This window comes from Eptatretus burgeri, unplaced genomic scaffold (assembly GCF_056783735.1).
Source record: "Eptatretus burgeri isolate ZD-2024b unplaced genomic scaffold, Ebu_testis_v1 Ebu_testis_scaffold_3153, whole genome shotgun sequence".
NCBI lineage: Eukaryota > Metazoa > Chordata > Myxini > Myxiniformes > Myxinidae > Eptatretus > Eptatretus burgeri.
In genome coordinates this window covers 567,912-590,606 of record NW_028225101.1, presented here as the reverse complement: position 1 = coordinate 590,606, position 22,695 = coordinate 567,912, and the positions used below count along the sequence as shown (strand labels likewise).

The 22,695-nt window shown below is 46.6% G+C and overlaps 2 protein-coding genes across 3 annotated transcripts in view; both read left to right on the top strand.

Moving 5' to 3' along the window:
* The window catches only part of LOC147006817 (uncharacterized), a 32,885-nt gene extending 28,870 nt beyond the window's left edge, over positions 1-4,015 (top strand). Inside the window, exon 7 of the mRNA XM_085867780.1 lies at positions 967-4,015. Coding sequence (XP_085723906.1) covers positions 967-2,399 — 1,433 coding nt within the window. The 3' untranslated portion in view covers positions 2,400-4,015. The remainder of the gene's footprint in view (positions 1-966) is intronic.
* An 11,018-nt stretch (positions 4,016-15,033) lies between these two features.
* On the top strand, positions 15,034-20,511 carry LOC147006816 (uncharacterized). 2 transcript variants are annotated; one of them, XM_085867802.1, is made up of 4 exons: positions 15,034-16,046; positions 16,086-16,503; positions 18,427-18,561; positions 18,636-20,511. In XM_085867802.1, exons 1-2 carry the CDS (start codon positions 15,573-15,575, stop codon positions 16,197-16,199), a joined length of 588 nt encoding a protein of 195 aa, XP_085723928.1. In that variant the 5' UTR covers positions 15,034-15,572; the 3' UTR covers positions 16,200-16,503; positions 18,427-18,561; positions 18,636-20,511. The 2 variants fall into 2 exon arrangements, with proteins under 2 accessions (XP_085723928.1, XP_085723927.1); XM_085867801.1 differs by having other exon boundaries at positions 15,034-16,503.
* Positions 20,512-22,695: the final 2,184 nt, after the last annotated feature.

The following is a 22,695-nucleotide window of genomic DNA, read 5'->3' as shown; positions in this document are numbered from 1 at the left end:
AAGACCCTCCAGGCGCAGACACTTTCAAGAACCAGCGGAGAACAACAGGAGAACACCGTGCCAAACCCAGAACCAACTCGCCCGAACGCGCAGACCTCGCCTATAATTATACCTCCGCTTCGGAAGGGGGAGTGGGCCTCCTCGCGACCCTCCCTCTCTCACTGGCTGGTTTTGGCGTGCAAAGTCGCTCTTCATCTCTCTCACTGGCCAAAACGGGCGGCAAGCTCCTTGATTGGCCCAAGGGAGGGGGGGTAGTGACGTCACACGGAGCCCTTTCCTCCTGTCGCGTGCCCGGATTGGCTGAGTGGCGGTCACCCCAGCCGCTGCACGCCGATTAGTCGAGGGCCGCCTCGTGGCATAAAAATATACGAAAAGAAAACCTGACTATTAAAATAACTCCACAGCGCAGGAACATGTAATTACCCATTGGACTGGGGTCGGGACCCTATCTGGCAACATGTCCTTACAGATATAACTGATCAAAAGGACCTGTATGTTGTGTGCTCATGGCTTCCAGATTCGCAACAATATAACCGAAGCTGCGTGAAAAAATGCCATGTTAATTTTGCGTAACGTGAGTAACGCTGAAAAAAAAAATTTAGGTTGCCGGCATAACCACTGGGGATTCTTTCTGGGTTTTCACTTCTATTCTTGGATAATCGTCAGAGGTTGCCACAATGGAGAAGCGAGAAAGTTTTATCCATTTACAGAATAACGAAACAACTTTATGCTGCAGACTTATAGAGTAAATGTAACGTGAGTAAGGCTGCTATTGCCCATATCATCTCACCAGTCATTGGGAATCGCCAAACACGGAAAAAATATCAAGATTTATTTATCTTTCCTTCAAAAAAGAAAGTCTAACGTCCCCCATGTAAAATTTATCTGACCCTGATTGTCTCCCAGAATTCCTTGAGCAAAACACATCATGACAAAATTAGTTCTGATGGTTCTTTGTCTTTGCAGAGAAAGAAATTAAAATGGTTTCCTTTCCCGACTCCACCCAGTTCTTCAACACAGAAGATTGTTTAAATCAGCAAATGTCTTCTTGTGAGGACTCTGATAAATTGAACAGCGTGTCTCACGACATCCACACAAGGGATTTAAAGGTACCCAAGCAGATCCAAATAAATGAACAACCATACCCGTGTTCTGTGTGGACCAAGGAGTTTGATTGTGAATCAAATTTACATCAACATCAAAGAATACCTCTGGGGGAGAAACCCTACAATCGCTCAGTGTATCCCAAGACATGTACTCAGATATCTAATCGATATCAACATCGAAAAATTCACACTGGGGAGAAACCCAATCACACTGGGGAGAAATCCAACCAAAGGGAGAAACACAACCAAGGGGAGAAACGCAACCAACGGGAGAAAGAACACACTGGAGAGAAACCCAACCACACTGGGGAGAAACCCAACCAAGGGGAGAAACACAACCAAGGGGAAAATAAACACAATGGGGAGAAACTGTATGAGTGTTCTGTGTGTTCTAAATTGTTCCTTCATTTTTATACCTTGAATAACCACAAACGAGTTCACACTGGGGAGAAACCGTTCAAGTGCTCTGTGTGTTCCAATTTGTTTCGTCATTTGTATACCTTGAATAAACACAAACGAACTCACACTGAGGAGAAACCTTACAACTGTTCTGTGTGTTCGAAGGATTTTAGTCAATTATCAACCTTGAATAAACACAAACGAACTCACACTGGGGAAAAACCGTACAAGTGTTCTGTGTGTTCGAAGGATTTTAGTCAATTATCAAACTTGAATACACACAAACGAACTCACACTGGGGAGAAACCGTTCAAGTGTTCTGTGTGTTTGAAAGATTTTCGTCAATTATCAACCTTGAATAAACACAAACGAACTCACACTGGAGAGAAACCGTACAAGTGTTCTGTGTGTTCGAAGGATTTTCGTCAATTATCAACCTTGAATAAACACAAACGAACTCACACTGGGGAGAAACCTTACAAGTGTTCTGTGTGTTCGAAGGATTTTAGTGACTTATCAACCTTGAATAAACATAAACGAACTCACACTGGGGAGAAACCGTACAAGTGTTCTGTGTGTTCGAGGGATTTTAGTCGGTTATCAACCTTGAATAAACATAAACGAACTCACACTGGGGAGAAACCTTACAAGTGTTCTGTGTGTTCTAAATTGTTTCGTCATTCATCACACTTGAATATCCACAAACGAACTCACACTGGGGAGAAACCGTACAAGTGTTCTGTGTGTTCTGAATTGTTTCGTCATTCGTTTACCTTGAATCAACACAAACGAACTCACACAGAGCACCACACCAAAGATAAAAGCCAAAAAGGTGTCGCCTGTTCTCCAAACAACAGTCACTTGGCTCCAGACAAATCGCAGAAGATAAAATGAACAGAGCTGGATCTTAGAGGAGAAGGAAATCATCATCCACTGCAAAGCGTATTCCACGCATGGAGCATGGGGGACTATTGGTAAAGGAGAACAAGTGAAACTTACACATACTACACAGGAAAACGAAACAGAAACAAGCACAGCACCAGTGATTGCAAAGTAAAAAAGGAAAACTACAAAAATAAATATCAACAGATATACTCCCACAAATGGGAGAATGACAAAGGAGCAGGAAGATTCAAAAAAGAGCTTGGGAGGACAGGGATCGATTTAATTGTGGTCAAATTAATTGCGATTGAGAACGAGTCATCACAAATACTCAAGACCAAGGACATTACTCTAATGCTTTTAATAAAATGGCGGGATTGAGCCAATTGAATAAAAATTCAGGTTTGTGGGGTATAAACAGAAACAACCAGTCACCTCCTTTCGGAGTGTAAAAAACTCATGTCAGAACAGTTGTACAGGGAAAGACACGACAGCATCTGTGGAATAATCCACTGGCACATCTATAAACACTTCAACATCCGGGTCCCAGAACAATCATGGAAACACAAACCAGAGCCTATCCTTGAAAATGAACATATAATGGTCACGTGTGACAAGATGATCCCGTCAAGTGTGGACGTCGCAAACAAAGCATTGCGTCCAGACACGGTGCTCAAACACGAAAATGAAAACTCGGCATTGTTGATCGAGGTTTCAGTTCCCAATGACTTTGGACGAAATGATACAGAAATGAGGAAAATGACCAAATGCCAGCAGCTGAAAAATGAGGTCAAGAGGACTTGGAAACTGAAGAAAACTGAAATGGTACAAGTGACAGTCGGAGCTGCAGGAGTGACAAAGAAAAGTCCTCATTGAAATCTTCAAAACCATCCCTGGGAAGGAATACGACGATAAATGAACGACAGTTGGACGCTGTCTCGGGTTCAGTGACGATCCTGAAAAGAACCCTGGAACGAAACTGAGAACAAGAAAAGTTCACAACTTGCTTTGTCAACCATGAGCCTTTACCAGAATGGAGGTGTAAAAACACACACACACACACACACACACACACACACACACACACACACACACACACACACACACACACACACACACACACACACACACACACACTCACACGATTAATTTTTATTTATTAAAAGTGTAAACATGAACTGAAATTCTATTTTGTTTCTCAAACTTTGGGATATCTTTAATCCCAGAACTGTGTTTGTTGTTCCTCTTAAAGGAAGTTCTTCACATCACCTGTAAGGGTTTATTCTTTCTACGTCCTTATGATCAGGTGTACAGGTGGTAACCATTAAATCGTTTATTTTTCCCAATCGTTTCAGCCTTAATCTTTGATTACTTTCCGTGTTCAATCCAAACTGGAACTTCAATCTGATTATAGTTTTTTATGGATGAATATAAATTATTATTTGTATCTGAAGCCCAACTCCCCTTTTCCATTTGTAAGATGAGAATTCAGTTTCTGACTTTTACTTAACCTTCATCTCCAGGGGCAAATCGAGGAATTGGGTAGGGGGGGTTTCCAAACAACAGAAAATTATAAATTTTCCAAATAAATTATTGTGAGCTGTTCGTGGTTTATTGTTTATTAGGTACTGTATTGATACAGTTTTTCTGAGGCTTCTGGCCTTTTTTGTGGCACACTTTCATGGGAGAATGAGTTCTGGGTGACCAGGGAACCCCTGCGTTTGTCACTGTAATGGTAAATATTTTTTTGTTGGGAAAGGGGGGGGGTTCCGGGCAACCAGGAAACCCCCCTGGTGTTGCCACTGATCTCCCAACATATTGTTGTGGTTACCAGATTCGCAAACCACCATTCAGGTCCCTTAGGTGAGGTATCTCGGTAAGTGCATGTGTAGTTAGGCCCAAACCCGTTGTCTAGTGGGAATACATGTCATTTATGCGAGCTGCGACTCTTCAGGATAGCCGTTTTTCTTTTACTATCTTTATTTTGGACCAACCGCCATGATCACAACCACAACATCAACCACCGACCACAACCACCGCTTCACCACAACCGCCACGACCTTCACGTCACACCTCGCAACCGTAGCATCGCCACCGTTCTTGCCCCGCTGTGGGTACCGGTGTTGGATTCGTGCAGAGCGCGCGTCGAACAGCGTGTACAAAATCACGGATTTTGTGCTTCAAAAACGGATCAAAAACGACACACGCCCACTTTTTGCCGTCCAATCGGTGAGCGAGGGGCGAATTGGCCCCGCCCCCAGGGCGATCGATATATGCAAATTTGTGGATCAAAAAGCCTTCACGCCCACTTTTTCTCGGGCCAATGGGGAGCGAGGTGAAAGGTCAAAGGGAGGGGGTCAAAGGCGAAGTTACGGGGGGATAAAAGGACGGTGTTCGTCAGTCAGAAAAAGGAGAACGAAAACGAAAAGGAGAAGGAGAACGAGAACGAAAGGAGAACGAAAACGAAAAGGGAAAGGAGAACGAAAACGAAAAGGAGAAGGAGAACGAGAAGGAGAACGAGAACGAAAGGGGGGTCGAGAACGAGAAGGAGTCGGAACGGAGGGGACGAGTGTGGAAGTCTGGAGCCCGAAGCCTGCAGTGGCTGGAGAAGCTGAAGAGAGTCGGACGAGGGGGTGCTCGCGTCGGTGCCGGGAGCTGCACGCCCGAGGGAGGCCGGCAGCGCGACCTGGCCGAGGTGGAGACGCACACCAGGGATAATAAAGATCCTCTATACCCCGAGCATCAGCAACCCCCTCCTGTTTCCCCCCGCGCTGAGATAGTGCGACCAAGGGGGCCCCGTTCCCACCCCCTACCAGACACCGTCCACGAGGCCCGCGGGTTGCGGGGCCATCGCCGCTCCGCGTCTCATCACCAGACGGGTAGGCCCGACCCGGTCTCGGCCTCAGGCCTGCCTCATTCTTGAGGGTATTTCTTTTCCTTGGTTTTGGGTATGTGTTGTCGGCGCCGTCTGTGAAGTAGAATTGTATAAGTGTTGCCGTGTGCTCGGTAGTCGGTATTAGCTCTGCACTGTGTTTTCACTTTTATGTTTGCTTTTTGTGTAAATGGAATTGTGTTTTCTTTTTTTTTGTGTGCATTTGGTGGAATTGTATTTGTGTGCTTCCCGTGTGCCGCGAATAAATGTGCTTTATTGTTGAACTGTTTCCCGCTTCGCTTCGTCTTTTCCTCCATTGAATCCCCATCTTGCTTCACGTAAAGGGTTGGTAGTGGGCTGAATACGCCCGATAATTAATCGAACCGTCGAGGTCGACGATAACACCGCTCGGTTATTCTGATAGTACGGAACGGGTCGCTTAAGTGGCCCGTGTCCGAAGTCGACCTGCGGCGAGGTGCGATCGCCCGGTCTACCCTCCGCGTGGGTACTTAGGTAGTTCGAATTTGGCGAGCAACCCTATCCCACGCGGGGGCTGATTGGCTCGATCGCGGTGAGACCGAAAGGTCCACCCGTGACTGGTTCCTGGCGTTAGTCCGAGAGGGTCACGACTGGATTGTCCGTCCGGTGGGCGACGTGCCGCGATTCGAGTTATGTGGCCGTCGCACGCCGGCGGGCGCGAAAACCGCAACAATATTTTCAACCGAATCTTACCAAGCAGAGTCGATTTGGACCCCAACTCAATATCACTCGATTTCACTAAATCAGGTGAAGTTTCACATCAATGACAAAACCTTTTAGTGATAAAGTAAACAAACATTAAATAAACCAATGTCACTCGCAGGGTGACCCGTATCTTGCCAAAAGGTGACCACGTGTGACTTCTTTAAGGTCACACTGCGGTGAACAGAGCTGCTATCCACCAGGAGCGACTCCTTGAGGAATATCTGCCTACGAGAGATTCCGATGAGAATCGTTCTACAGAGTAACCATGAAAAATATGCTTTTGCCTCATAACGTCACCAAATGACGTCATAATGTCTCAAGCTTGACATATCTAGAAAGCACTCATCGAGGTGTTCAATTTGAGGTATGACACGATATGGTTCCTAAAACTTGAAAATTTGACCTTGGGGTCAAATATGTTTGACCTCAGGCGCTAACCATGAAGGTCAAGGCCAATCGCCACCAAAAATTAATCAGCTGAGCGCCAGACCATGAACTATGTTCCCACGAAGTTTGAAGACGATCCGATCAAAATTACTCAAAAAATAAGGGTTTCGTCGACTCCCCTGATTTGTGACAAAGTGACCTTGACCTTTGACCTTCAACATTTTGTGCTCTGAAAGGGACCTCTATAGGCCTCAGATATGCGAAGTTACAAAAATTTCCAATGATAACTGTGCTCTGCAGAATTTTTTATACGTGATTGCAGACAAAAAAAAACAAAAAAAACATACAAGCTGACTAACATATTGTTGCGAATTCGCGCCCGCCGGCGTGCGAACGGCCAGGTAACTCGAATCGCGGCACGTCGCCCACCGGACGGACAATTCTGTCGTGACCTTCTCGGACTAACGCCGGGAGCGAGTCACGGGTGGGCCTTTCGGCCTCATCACGATCGTGCCAATCGGCCCCCCGCGTGGGATAGGGTTGTTCGCCAAATTCGACCTACCTAAGTACCCACGCGGAGGGTAGACCGGGCGATCGCACCTCGCCGTAGGTCGACTCCGGACACGGGCCACTTAAGCCACCTAAGGCCACTAGCGGGATAACCGAGCGGTGTTATCATCGGCCTCGACGGTTCTGATTAATTTAATTATCGGGCGTATTAAGCCCACTACCAACCCTTTACGTGAAGCAAGATGGAGATTCAATTTCAAGAAAAGACGAAACGAAACGGGAAAACAGTTCAACATAATGTTCAACATAACAGTTAGGACGCTGCTCTTGGACACATTTGTCCTTGTCTTTTTTTAGATTGTTATCAGATGATATCTGTGAAAGCTGCTCCTCTGTCGACAATGCAATATTTTAGAAGCTCATTACTCACACCCTCGACCTTTCATTCATTTCTGCCTGTTGGTGTGCAATATCTTGATCGCTGTAGTTCTGAGAAATGCCCGGGTCTTTTCCGTGAAGAGGAAGATTCTGCCGCCGCGTGGTAATAATCGAGTGAGCCTTGAACGAGGAATGGCGGAGAGCGATCGTATGCTGAAGGAAACTCCCCCGAGGAAAGTTTCAGAAGAAGCCAAAAAGGTAATACATACACGAGAGCGCGAACAAGACGATCAATTGAGCTCATTGGATCGAAGCGGCTGTGTGTAGCGTGGCCGCCATTTTGTTGGCCGTCAACACGATGCGCGAGCGTGTCTCGGCCTACACATGCTAGCCTAGGCCTACACACGCCAGCCTAGGCCTACACACGCTTCCCTAGGCCTACACACGCGAGCCAAGGCCTACACACGCTAGCCTAGGCCTACACACGCGATCCTAGGCCTACACACGCCAGCCTAGGCCTACACACGCTAGCCTAGGCCTACACACGCTAGCCTAGGCCTACACACGCTAGCCTAGGCCTACACACGCTAGCCTAGGCCTACACACGCTAGCCTAGGCCTACACACGCCAGCCTAGGCCTACACACGCTAGCCTAGGCCTACACACGCTAGCCTAGGCCTACACACGCTAGCCTAGGCCTACACACGCTAGCCTAGGCCTACACACGCCAGCCTAGGCCTACACACGCTAGCCTAAGCCTACACACCCCAAGCTGTTAGGGGCTTGTTCGGGGCAAAAGGGGGTAAATCCACGTTTTAAAAAGACTGTCACAATAGTATACCCCAAAGAAACTTTCCACACTGAATGTCGGAATAATGGACTTTCACGACAATTGTGTTCATCAAAAAAGACGATAAACTTACATTATTTTTCCAAAGAGGAAATTTTCTGTAAAACCTTCAATATAAACATCCAGAAATGGATCTTGACGGCCGAAAACATGGCGGCGAGTGTCCAGGGCGGTGTCAGGACATGCGGCCTACTTCGCGCTGGACTTGATGGATGACCTCTCTGGAGGAGGCGATACGAACGAAAACCTCTTTGTTCGATCTTCATCATATCAGGCTCTCTTCGTCATTTCCTCGCAGCTCTCAATTTGTGAGTGCGACCGAAAAATGAAGCGTCAAAACAATAATGACGTCACACATGGAGTCCACATATTTATTACGTACCGGCACCGCCGGGGTGTCGGGGGAGATGAATTGAGAAGGGAGGATAACAATGGAGAGGAGAGAGGGATGTGAAGAAAGGGGGAATTGTATGGAGCTGGAGGTTAAAATTCCTCCATATTCGCGGACCCAATGGACAAATGAACCTCAAGGGATACAAACAGACCTTTGTGTAAAAAAGTAAAGTGGGATTCATCGGAAAGAATGTGCACTTGAGTGAGAAAGTACCCGTTTTGTGGGCAGGAACCAAAGGAATACCCGTTTGCAAAACACCTGCAGACCTTCAACATGCTCAACAGAAAGTTGAACGAGACCATGAAGAACCTGCAACAGATTCCAGGTGAGTCTCCGTCTCTCCATTCACTCTCATCATCTTTCTCAACACACGAGCTCCATTTGTGGCGTCTTCGAGCGGGAACGTTGGACCCGTAAGTGGCGGTGGTGAAGAGCCGCAAAGGGAGCGTACAATTAATTAATTATTAACAACTTCACCGCAAACTTCACTGTGAAGGGAAGAGAGGTAAAGTGAAGAGCACGAGAGCGAGAGTACTTATTATCAGCCACTTTGTTCTTCACTTGAACGTTAATGTTTTTAAAAGGTCTCACACACGTCTCAAGGACTTGTGGGGGGAGGAGGTGAAGAGGGGGGAAAGAATGAAGGGTCAGGGATTGTGGAGGGAAAAGGAAAAAAATGCACAAAGTTCAGATACGACAGGCGTCAATTTGGGGGACAGGCAGGGGAACGGGTAAGTTTGGAGGTAGGTAAGTGAAAGGAGCGATAAGTAACAGGGGATTGTGCTGTATGGGGGCTGCTACTTGCTCTCGTGTCTGTCTGAATGCTCTTCTGACACTACAGGGATGATTAAGAGCAGGGGTAAGTAAGTGGGGGTAAGTAAGGGGAGGGATAAGTAAGAGTAGGGATATATAAGGGAAGAGGTAAGTAAGGGAAAGGGTATGTAAGAGGAGGGGTAAGTTCAGGAGGAGGTAAGTGAAGGGAGGGGTGTGTAAGGGGGGATATGTAAGGGGAGGGCTATATCAGGGAAGTAGTAGTTTTGGGGGAAGCTAAGTGAAGAGAGGGGTAATTAAGGGGAGTGTACTACGTCACAATGGTTGGATTACAAATGTCTACCCTTGGCCCCCAACCCTCTTTTAGTGGAGAGCCACATGCAGACCACCGAAATGGTTTCCTTAAGTGGTGACGCAACCCCTGATGAGAAGCTGGAAGCAATATGGGAGGCGTACAATCGCTACAAGGCCGACCTTCAGGATTTGAAACAGCGAATGGAAGACCTCTGACTTTCGCCTAATTTTATTGAAGAATGTAAAAACATGAAATCCATATTCCATGTCATCTTGTTGGATGAATGTGTAATAAATAAATAAACAATGAACAATGAAGCCACTGGATAACAATGCAATTGAATACCTCAGACTAAAGCACTCAGATTCACTTCCATGAACCATTGAAGAAATATTTTACAAAACAACTTCCAAAAAAAATAAAATAAACTTAAAGATTAAAAAACACGAATCATAACAACATTACTTATATATGTCTTCATTTAGATCCCAAATGAATAATTCAAACATCAGATCTCTCAGAGGAACACATTCATTCGAATCATCTCGATAAGGAATCATCAAATTGTCCCGAAGCACAAAGCCAGAAAGAATTCCTGAATGTTCCGTTTTTAACCCGTGAAGGTGGAATTCTTCCGAATCCACGATAAACCACACAAGGATTGAGAGAGTGATTCACATCGTCAACAATAAAAACTACACAAGAATGGAGAGAGTGATCCACATCGAATCAAATCGAATCGATTGTTGAGGACCCAGGGTTGTGGTGATACTATGAGGGAGGGGATATCCATGATTTCTCACCGGGAATCATGACTGTCACACACGAATAAGTTCATGTCACGGCGGGTTGCTAATCGATCGCAAACGCCAATAATACCAGAGAGTTGGTGTCAAAGCCACCCAATGCTGGCCTGTTTATACATTTATCGTTTTTAAAAGACGTCTAATAATATTTTTTATAAAGCATTGCAGTGAAGTCTGATCCAAATAATTTTAAAGCAATATATGTATTTGTATATTGTAATCAGTAAACCAGTACACATATTAAATGAATGGCAAGCGTCTAGTTCTAGTATAAACAGGCGAGCATTGGGTGGCTTTGACACCATCTTAGGTTGAAATTTTTAAAAATAATTAAAATCATTTTTTATTTCAACTTCACCACATCAATAGTATACCCCAAAAGGAACCTCCATGCCAAATATCAGCATCCTAGTACACATATTAAATGAATGGCAAGCTTCTAAATAACTTGCACCAAAAACTTTAACGTTGATGTGCGACAAAAAAGTTAAGTTCAAAACAGGTCAAAAATTTAAAACATTTGAAATTATTTTTTTAATTTCAACTTCACTCCATCAATATAATATACCACAAAGGAACCTCCATGCCGAATACAGCATCCTAGTACACATATTAAATGAATGGCAAACTTCTAAATAACTTGCACCAAAAACTTTAATATTTTCACGCTCACGCTCACGCCGGGGGTATCGCGATAGCTCTCTGTTCTTTGAACAGGCGAGCTAAAAACCACGTGACCCAGTGTCCTCCGTCTGACTGCAGTTTACCTGGGAACACGTGGTCGCCTTATCGGGGAATCGTGCCCTCGATGAGTACGTGCGATACCATATCAGGTACAGCCGAGCAGAGCTGCCGAGTACACACCGGCTAAGAAGCAGATTTTTGGGGTCTAACTTCCTGGATATGCTGATGTGCGGATCGTGTTGGACCAATGGAGGAAAAGATAAAAACGAGCTGGGTACATTTATAACAAGGCACATTTATTATAATAAAGCAAGGAAAATGATGTGGCACATTAACGGGTTTATTCGCAAAGATGTACAGCAGGGGAAAGCAAGGAATTGGTGGGTTGGGCAAAAGAAATGCAAATATTTACACAAAAAGACACAGTGCAGAGTTACCCCAATAAACTTATACAGTCTTAACGTATGCTACACATAACAGGTGCCATCATACACACATACACACACACACACACACACACACACACACACACACACACACACACACACACACCCAAGGAAAATATGAGGTAGTCCAGAAAAAGGAGATACAGTTGAGGTGTAGGAGCGACCTCGAGGAGGGAGGAAAACTGAGGGTGTCCATGGTGTGGGAGTGGGAAGTGCAAATGCAGTGCGGCGTGTCATGCGGCGTGGGGTTAGAGGAAGGTGTGAGAGGTGCGAATCAGGAATGCTCTTAGCTCGTGCATCCTCAGTGGACGAGACATAGAGGGGAGAAGATGTGTGAGGATGACGTCAGAAAAAGATTTGGTCGTTTTATAACCAGTCGTATTTTGCATCATTTTCATCCAAAGTTAGACTGCAGCGTTTGCGATGGTTGGAGGTAATGACACGAATGGTATGTGATCTCGGACAACTCTGCTCAAGCCAATTGGAGCCAAGATAGCGGTGACGGCATCAACCAATGAGCGTTCGGAATCTGATTGACGTCACGGCCGCAGAACCAATCGGTGTCGCTTTTACTTGGACATGCTTATAAAAGCACATGTGTTCATTGTTTCTGGTTTCTTTGCTGTGTATCACCTTGAGAAGTTGATGTGGATTTTCCACCCAACCTCGAGTGATCGTTGTAGAATTCTTCAAGTTGTTGTGGAATGTTGTTCTCCTTGCAGGGTTTAACGTCAAGCCGACTCGGTTTTAAAAGTATCGTGTTAATAAAATCACAGACACCAGATAAATCAAATGTCCACAAGTAGTTCTTTCTTTTAGTACAATTTATTTCTAATTTATCCACTAGTTCAGGTTCTCACCCTCGTCCACAACTCCTTTCTCAATGAACCTCTCCCTCATACATATATACATTTTGAGAGTGGAGAGGGTTTTTTTGATAGCATATAGGCGAAAGTACAGTTTTATCAGACCGGTCACCTTGTACTTGCAAAGAATTAAACAAATGTCCAAAGTGGCAAAGAAAGACAAGATTATATGTAGGTCTTAGGCCTTAACAATTAAATAATAGAACAGTAGAGAGTCAAAAAAAACAAACACTTTGACCGAGTCAGACTGAGGCAAGGGCCATTTGTCTAAAGAGGAATAATTTCCCCAACAAAGTACAGCACGAAAAGCTTCGGTGTTATTTTTTATCATGTCGTGTTTGTTTTCATGTATTTTAAAATTCTGAAGTACCAACCATCTGTTCAAATATCACATTTAGTTACTTATACGCTTCAACAGTTATTAAAGAAACTTCTACGCTATATTAAGCATTTATTATCCCCTACGAGTCATTCCCACAACAATTCCTTCAACTCCCTCGTCACTCAACAATAAATAATGCTCATACGGTGCATTTATTTTATTCCCGTTAAATTATTCAGTTATAAATAATTGTTGGAAAGATAACAATTCAACATGATGTAAAAGGGAATTTGAAAATTATATGAAACACATGACTCGTAAAAATAAATAATTTGTAGTTATGTCCAACGAAGATGATACATTGAACGATGTTTTCAATAAAATAAATAAAATAGTGAAATGGATGTGCAAGAATGAGCAAGAAGTTTTCCGGAACATCACAAGTTAGTTATAAAAGTTGTTAAACAACAGGAAGACAAATGAACATAACCAACATTGGACGATGGTGCTGTCATCGTTACTCGTTTTTTGTGTAACTGGAAGCAACCATTCCCGACGGCTGGGGGGGGGGGAGGGGAGGAGGAGGCGTGGTTATTCTATTATCCTTATTCAAACGTGTAATTCAAACTACTTCCTGCTGTGCAATTCAAAACACCTCACTTCACTGGAAAACGTGGGGACAGGAACATGATACACATTTACACGGAGGATTTGTGTCCCCCCCCCACCCAACATACTCCCCCAAGATTAAAAAAAACCCCGAATTTGGGTCACGTGATCATGTGTAGCAAGTGGAGATGTCATCGGCCCAGAACTGCAGGCGGAGTAACGCGACAAACAAACAAACAAACAGACAAACACATAAGCACACACTGGTTCTTCCTCCTTTTGTAGGTTGATCCACCCCATACCCTTTGGTAGTTTTGAACCGACTGTCCATTGTTGTTTCGCTCCTCTATGAGCCAAGCCCAAGACCGTTCTGTTTCAAGCACACATTCCCAGCAAAAAAACCCGGATTCTAACCTGGATCGAGCACACGATCGATGATGTGCTTATTGTTCCATGCTCCTCTTCACGCCCTGCATTGACACTGCCACCGGCAGATGCTTCCAATGGCAACAGAAGGACTTGAATTAAAGACCTAAGAAGTCTGTGGGTCACCGATAATTTTCACTTTGGAAACGGGCTGCTCTTGTTTTGCTTGATTGTGCTTTGATTTATTTTTCTCACAACATGCTGCAGAAGATGTTGAGTATGTTATTTCCATTAAATTTAATTTTTAAAGTAAAAATTTAAAGTGTAGTTATTATCCCTCCTTGTCCACCTCAGGTGTCATATTGGCTCTGTGGTATTGAGGACAATTTAACAGCGAACATTGTGTTCTTTCTTGGGCCAGGTTTGAAAAGAATGCTTCCAAACCTGCAACCGAACAACCGAACTGTGCAGGTCTACACCAGCGAGGATGAAGTGTCTCCCATCAGTAGGCAGCAGTTCCACACAGCTGGAGGGCCTGTCAGCAACACACAGCAGTTCCACACAGCTGGAGGGCCTCTGAGCACCACCCATCCGCCCAACACAACTGAAGGGCATACCAGCACCATGCATCAGTTCCACATAACTTGGAGGGCCTCCGAGCATCATACAGCAGTTCCACACAACTGGAGAGCCTCTTACCACCATCCAGTAGTTCCACACAACTGGAGAGCCTCCTACCACCGTGCAGTAGTTCCACACAACTGGAGAGCCTCCTACCACCGTGCAGTAGTTCCACACAACTGGAGAGCCTCCTACCACCGTGCAGTAGTTCCACACAACTGGAGAGCCTCCGACCACCATACAGCAGTTCCACACATCTGGAGGGCCTCCCAGCATCACGCAGCAGTGCAACACAACTGGAGGGCTTCCAAACATGATACAGCAGCTCAACACAACTGGAGAGCCTCCTACCACCGTGCAGTAGTTCCACACAACTGGAGAGCCTCCTACCACCATACAGCAGTTCCACACAACTGGAGGGCCTCCCAGCACCACGCAGCAGTTCAACACAACCGGAGGGTCTCCCAGCACCGCACGGCAGTTCAACACAACTGGAGGGCAGACCAGCACCACGCAGTAGTTCAACACAACTGGAGGGCCTCTCAGCACCAGACAGCAGTTCCACAAAACTGGAGGGCCTCTCAGCACCAGACAGCAGTTCAACACAACTGGAGGGTCTCCCAGCACCATGCAGCAGTTCCACAAAATTGGAGGGCTTCCCAGCACCACGCAGAAGTTCAACACAACTGGAGGGTCTCCGAACATTACAAAGCAATTCCACACAACTGAAGGGCCTCCCAGCACCATGCAGCAGTTCCACAAAACTGGAGCGTCTCTGAACAACATGCAGTTCAATACAAATGGAGGGTCTCCAAACATTACACAGCAGCTCAACACAACTGGAAGGTCTCCCAGCACGACACAGCCATTCCAAAAAACTGGAGGGTCTTCCAGCACTACACAGCCATTTTACCCAAATGGAGGGCCTCCCAGCACAACACTGCAGTCCAACACAACTGGAGGGTCTCCGAGCATTATACAGTAGCTCAACACAATTGGAAGGTCTCCCAGCACCACGCAGCAGTTCAACACAACTGGAGCGTCTCCCAGCACTACACAGCCATTTTACCCAAATGGAGGGCCTCCCAGCACAACACTGCAGTCCAACACAACTGGAGGGTCTCCGAGCATTATACAGTAGCTCAACACAATTGGAAGGTCTCCCAGCACCACGCAGCAGTTCAACACAACTGGAGCGTCTCCCAGCACCACACGGCAGTTCAACACAACTGGAGGGCCTCCCAGCTCCACGCAGCAGTTCAACATGACTGGAGGGCCTCCCAGCACCACGCAGCAGTTCAACACAACTGGAGGGTCTCTCAGCACCACACGGCAGTTCAACACAACTGGAGGGCCTCCCAGCTCCACGCAGCAGTTCAACATGACTGGAGGGCCTCCCAGCACCACGCAGCAGTTCAACACAACTGGAGGGCCTCCCAGCACCACGCAGCAGTTCAACATGACTGGAGGGCCTCCCAGCACCACGCAGCAGTTCAACACAACTGGAGGGTCTCCCAGCACCACACGGCAGTTCAACACAACTGGAGGGCCTACCAGCACCACACAGCAGTTCAACACAACTGGAGGGCCTCTCAGCACCAGACAGCAGTTCCACAAAACTGGAGGGCTTACCGCCACCACAGCAGTTACACAAAACTGGAGGATCTCTGAACAACATGCAGCTCAATACAAATGGAGGGTCTCCGAACATTACACAGCAGCTCAACACAACTGGAAGGTCTCCGGACATTACACAGCAGCTCAACACAACTGGAAGGTCTCCCAGCACGACACAGCCATTCCACAAAACTGGAGGGTCTTCCAGCACTACACAGCCATTTTATCCAAATGGAGGGCCTCCCAGCACAACACTGCAGTCCAACACAACTAGAGGGTCTCCGAGCATTATACAGCAGCTCAACACAACTGGAAGGTCTCCCAGCATGACACAGCCATTCCACACAACTGGAGGGTCTCCCAGCACTACAAGTCATTCTACCCAAATGGAGGGCCTCCCAGCACAACACTGCATTCCAACACAACTGGAGGGTCTCCGAACATTACACAGCAGCTCAACCCAACTGCAGGGCTTCCCAGTACCACGCAGCAATTCTACACAACCGGAGGGCCTCCCAGCACAATACAGTCCAACACAACTGTTGGGTCTTCAAATATTACGCAGCAGCATTATTCTGGTAACGCAGCAGGCATAACCAGAGCCGTTCCCAACAATGGCTTCCTTCCTCATTTGGTTTCCAATTTAATATGCAGATTAATATAATAAATCCTGATAGATCTTTAAATTGCCAAAATGGACCCACTTGGGGATTATGGAGATTTGTTTTTCCTTCATTTTAAAAATACTTTGAAGCGTCAAGTTGCCCGTGATAAACGACAGAGATACCGGCACGTGGTTAGCATAATCTTCATGATGATTAGCGGAGATTAGCGGATTAAAAAACGGGATTTTATAATCACGTGCGTGTGTGTCTGACCGGGCCGTAACTTTTTTCCCCCCCATTTGTGCTTTTGTCATCAAATTTTCAACTTCTTCTTTCGTGTGGTCCCATCGTCAGCCATTAAATTTTCACCAAAGTTTTAGGCTGAGAATGTGGACAAGACAAATTAATAATTCGGTCAAAAGGTCAAAGGACGACGTCACATAAAATCATCAATTTTCATCCGATTGACCTGAAATTTTTTAGAATTTGCATATCGGGTCACTGAATTGGTTCATCAATCAAAAGCTGGAAGCTGATTGTTTTGAGGTCACAAGGTCAAAGTCACCAAATCGTCCATTTCCATCTGATTGACTTTAAATTTGAGAAGGGTTTGCATATTGGATCACTGAAGCCGATTGTTTTTTCGGTCAAAAGGTCAAGGTCGTCTGAAATTGTATTTTTTTTTGAGCTGTTTTTGTCATGTTTAGAAGAAGAAGAAGAAGAAGAAGAAGAAGCAGTGCATGGAAGAAGAAGAAGTCCGAATACAAAGCAGATGCGGACGAGCTTTGCATTTTCAGATGCTTTCGAGTGATGGTTTTATTCTTTGTTTGTTTTTATTATTTCCAGACCACACAACAAAAGCTAACTCCTTTATTTACCCATATTGACTTTTTTTCTCTGCAACATCGAACTTCATGGAAATGGGAAGAGCGAGGTTATGGAGGGTCTGAATAAAGAGTACAACGCAGGCATGAAAGGCCGAATGACCTTCTCATGTGCCAAAGTTCCCTGTGTATATTTGTGTAATGTTGTTAAGAACAAGGAGGGAAATAGGGAGGGGAGGACAGAGAATTGTTGGTGAGGGTGCATGCAGTTGAAAGAGGAAGATTGAGACGTTGGAAAGGGAGTGGGGGGGGATTGAGGACTTGGGGTTGGAAGGTGGATTAAGTACTTTGGGTTTGGGGCAGTTGAGGACTTGAAGAAGAAGAGTGTAGGGGATGACAGAGTTGGCTTAGGGGTGGGAGGGCAGAGAGGGGACAGAATTGGGATCGAGAGGTTTGAGGCTTTCAAGGAGGTGGAGGTGGAGTTGAGGACATTGGGTTGAGAGGGGGTTTGAGGTTTGAAAAAAGGCGGAGGGGAGCACAGAGTTTGGGTGTGGTGGTGGGGGGGGGGGAAGAGAAGTCAGAGTTGGGAGGGGGGTTAAGGACATGGGATTGTGTGTGGGTGTGGGGGGGGCGGGGTTAGGGACCTGAAGTCACATTTTACATGATGCAGAATTTCCATGGGTCCACGATAGTCCCATTGTGTCTTTTAGGTCCTCGAGGTATTTTGTCTCTTCTGGGTCTTTTGTGTCCTCAGGGTCTTTTGGATGTTCTGCGCCTTTTGGGTCGTCTGGATCTTTTGGTTGTTCACGGTCCCTTTTTTGTGTCCTGTGAGTGTTTTGGAGTCATCTGGGTATTTAAGGTCTTTTGAGTCCTCTGGGTATTATTGGTCTTTTGGGTCCTTGTGGTCTTTTGTCTTTGGTGTATTTTCGGTCTTTTGAGTCTTCTATGTCTTTGAGGCATTTTTGGGTCTTCGGGGTCTTTTGGGTATTTCAATGTCTCCAGGTTCTTTTAGGTCTTCATGGTGTTTTGGGACTTTTTGGTCTAATTGTCTCTATGATTGTTCACTTGATAGACTCGGAACATCCGTTGAAGATGATTCGACAAAATGAGGCCTCTCGTGGGAATCAAGTGTAAAGTTACTCCACATCATCGATACATCGAGGAACCTTTTAAGATGATGAAAACGGAAGAGCAAGTCACAAGTATAGTGAGTCTTCCACGAACACCGCAATGTCTGATTGTGCAAAGCCATGTTGTCTGACCTTCCGTATTTAACCGCAGACAAGCCCACATGGGTGACCTTGATGGAGCAGATGCGCTTCCTCATCATGATTGCGATATTGGTTTTGTTGTTGCTACTGATTGTCTGCATCATCTACACAATGGATAAAGATCACTGGGTAGGCCTTGCATAACCTTCTCACCTGTCACTTGGCTGTCCTCGACACTTTGGCAGATACCCAGTTGTTTTGTCCATTGTGACCTGCACATTGCGATGTCACTGCACACCATCACAAACTTCCAGGTAACTGAGACATGTGCATTATTTAATTTAGTAAACTCAACAATAACAGTCAAATTACACGAAACCAAAATATTACAGTTAAATGAGGTCTCGGCCACATGGTGAAATGGGGAAACCCACCCCCTCTTAACCCCACACAGCCTTATTTCTTGTGGGTGAATATAAACTTCACAGTCCACAAGCTTAAACGGTTTACACCTTTTTAACTTATGGAGTTTATATTCACCCATGTCGATCTTCTGCGATGACATCTAAAAGTTACTGACATAGACCATGGTTGAAGGTTGACACGTGTGCTGTGTTGTTGACATGTGTGCTACATCCAGTGACGACACCGTTGTTGGAGATGCAGTCTTCCCTCGAACAGCCCTTGTTGCCTGCAATGAGTGAGGATGTCCCACTTTCGATGACTCGATCTAACGGTGCGACGCGGGCTCGAACTGGTGTTGGCTTTACGGTTGAGGTGGCTGGCTCAAGATCCGAGGGACTTGCATTTGAGCCCCTGTCGTGCTGTTAAATAACATCATCAGGTGGGTTGACTGCTCCACCTGTCATCCTTCTGAGGTCAGCAAAATGAGGACCATCGTGCTGGTAACAGAGGGAATAACAGAGGCATCAGCGACGCAGCTGCATCCCCAGAAAATGATGCAGCAAAGCAGTTACAGGCTGCAAATAAATAAATAAAGTGTACTGGAAATCACGAACACATTTTATGTTCGTTATCTAATTACCCTGATTTTTTTCTTTCTTTTGACCTGATTATTTGACATGTTTACCAAGAAGTTTTAAATGGTACGTTCCAAAAGTAGTTCGCGTCAAAAGGGTATTCAAAGGTCTCAGGTTTTAAAGGCTCTTTAAAGGGTCTAAAGGTTGATGGTATGTCTCAATAGTACTTCGGGTTTAAGGAGTCCAAGAAGTGTAAATGGTCGACACGGGTTTAAAGGGTCATAAGGGGTCTAAAGGTTGATGGTATATCCCAATAGTAGTTAGGGTTTAAGGAGTCCAAGAAGTGTAAAGGGTCGACATGGGTTTAAAGGGTCATAAGGGGTCTAAAGGTTGATGGTATATCCCAATAGTAGTTAGGGTTTAAGGAGTCCAAGAAGTGTAAAGGGTCGACATGGGTTTAAGGCTCTTTCGGGGTTTAAAGGTTGATGGTATTGAAAGGGCATGTCCCAATAGTAGTTGGGGTTTAAAGAGTCCAAGAAGTGTAAAGGGTGTACATGCGTTTAAAGGGTCATAAGGGGTCTAAAGGTCTGTGGGTATGTGCACTCCTCAAGGGCGCTGCCCTGAGGGCAGCTCATCAATCATGATGCCCCGAGGGCCACAATCATGAGTCAAACACAACACGTGGTGAAGTTTTTCCTGAGCACCGTTTTAGTTGTTCCTTGTTACCAAGGCGACCGATGCCATGTTGTGCGCCTGCACCGTTTTCATCCCCCAACGGTTGTGGGAACATTTTGCTGGAAAAAAAGCTCCCATCGGAGGACGGAAAAATAGGGAAAATGATTCACCTTCGCGGCTCTTACACACCCTTTGGAAGGGAGCCAAGAAGGTTGACAACACTTTTTGACAGCCTAACAGCCCCCGCCCTCACCCACATGTGCACGCACCCACCCCCGCCTGCACGCACCAGCACCCGCCCGCACCCACATGTGCACGTACCCACCCCCGCCTGCACGCACCAGCACCCGCCCGCACCCACATGTGCACGCACCCACCCCCGCCTGCACGCACCAGCACCCGCCCGCACCCACATGTGCACGTACCAGCACCCACATGTGCCCGCACCCACAACCGTACGTATCCGCCCGCACTCGCACTCACATGTGCACGCACCAGCATCCGCACCCACATGTCCCCGCACCCGCACGCATCTGCCCGCACCCACATGTACACGCATCGGCACCCGCACTCGACCCGCCCGCACACACATGTGCATGCCCCTGCCCGCACGCACCCCCGCCCGCATCCACACCCGCCTGCCTCCGCCCGCACCTTTCCGCACACATGCATCTGCACACACACACGCATACGCACGCACTCACACACGTGCATGCACACACGTGCACCCACTCGCACCCGCCCGCACACACATGTGCATGCCCCTGCCAGCACCCGCCCCCGCCCGCATCCACACCCGCCTGCCTCTGCCCGCACCTCTCCACACACACGCATCTGCACGCACACACACACACACACACACACACGCATCTGCACGCACACACACACACGTACACCCACTCGCTTCCGCATACGCACGCACTCACACACGTGCATGCACACACTTGCACCCACCCGCTCCCGCACACGCACGCACCTGCACACGCACGCACCTGCACACGCACGCATACACCCACACGAGCACACACGAGCACACTGGTATTGGTGTGCTGCAGGCATAATGGGCCGAATGTCCTCTTCCTGTGCAAAATTCCCTTGTAAGTCCTTGTAAATCTCCTCGCTGCGTTGTTTCTCAACGGCGTGCATTCCTCACTCCGCATTGGTGCGTTCCTCCTCCGAAGTTGTCCCACCAAGCCAACCACCCCTCGCTTCTCTCTCTCTCTCTCTCTCTCTCTCTCTCTCTCTCTCTCTCTCTCTCTCTCTCTCTCTCTCTCTCTCTCTCTCTCTCTCTCTCTCTCTCTCTCTCTCTCTCTCTCTCTCTCTCTCTCTCTCTCTCTCTCTCTCTCTCTCTCTCTCTCTCTCTCTCTCTCTCTCTCTCTCTCTCTCTCTCTCTCTCTCTCTCTCTCTCTCTCTCTCTCTCTCTCTCTCTCTCTCTCTCTCTCTCTCTCTCTCTCTCTCTCTCTCCGTCTCTCCGTCTCTCTCTCTCTCTCTCTCTCTCTCTCTCTCTCTCCCTCTCCCCCTCTCTCTCTCTCTCTCTCTCTCTCTCTCTCTCTCTCTCTCTCTCTCTCTCTCTCTCTCTCTCTCTCCCTCCCTCCTGACGTCACACCAAAAAACCATTTCACCTCCGGGGCGTGGCTTGCTCACAAAACGCGCGAGGGCGGGGCCTCCACCCGCTCTGCACATTTGATTGGTTTTTGTTATTGTTGTTATAAAAGCGCAACTCCATCTTTGCTGGTTTGTAAAACAAAAACATCGGGAAAAGTCACAAGGAGACAATTACATACTGGGGAAACTTATCCTTTATCCCTATATGACACCACCAACCCCCCCCCTCCTGTGTGGTGACACGAAACACTTAAGCTCACAGTTTCCCTATTTAATTACATCGAGATGTCTCCTACACGTCCACGGACCAAACAACTCCATTCAATCCTAACTTTCCTCTTAAATTCCTCCATCTACCCCCACTCTACCGTAACAATACAATTACATTTTAAATCAGTCGAGATGTTAAACTGGACGAGGATTGTGGGAAACGCGACGTGATTTCGGTGTTCTACACTTATCGATCACGTGGCCCTCAGATGAACAGATCATCAGGTCGAGACTTGATCGACCTCTCGGTAAGCAGTAACGATCTCGAGCTCCCGAAGCTGCTCACACGAGTCTCCACACATGATTGAGGGATCCCATTGCCTGTTCGATGTTTGGAGTGGTGATCAGATTGTTTGTGAACTGCGTACGGATTGTTCATAACCCGTCTTGGGGCCTCCTGTGGGGTTTCTCTCGGCGATGGTTCCAAGTGTGATGTTGTCATGGATACCTTTACCGCCCAATTGTGACGTTTATTTGATGCGAAACCATATTCCTGTGCTTCGTTAGCATTTTGATTCGGCAGGGTTCGTTCCACGACCAGTCAGCATGCTGTCGCTCGCCAAGACAGCCGTTCCTTATCAACCATTTTGTTTGAGTGTG

Coding starts and splice junctions, on each gene's coding strand:
- LOC147006816 (XM_085867801.1), top strand. CDS start 15,573: ATGACTGGAGGGCCTCCCAGCACCACGCAGCAGTTCAACACAACTGGA.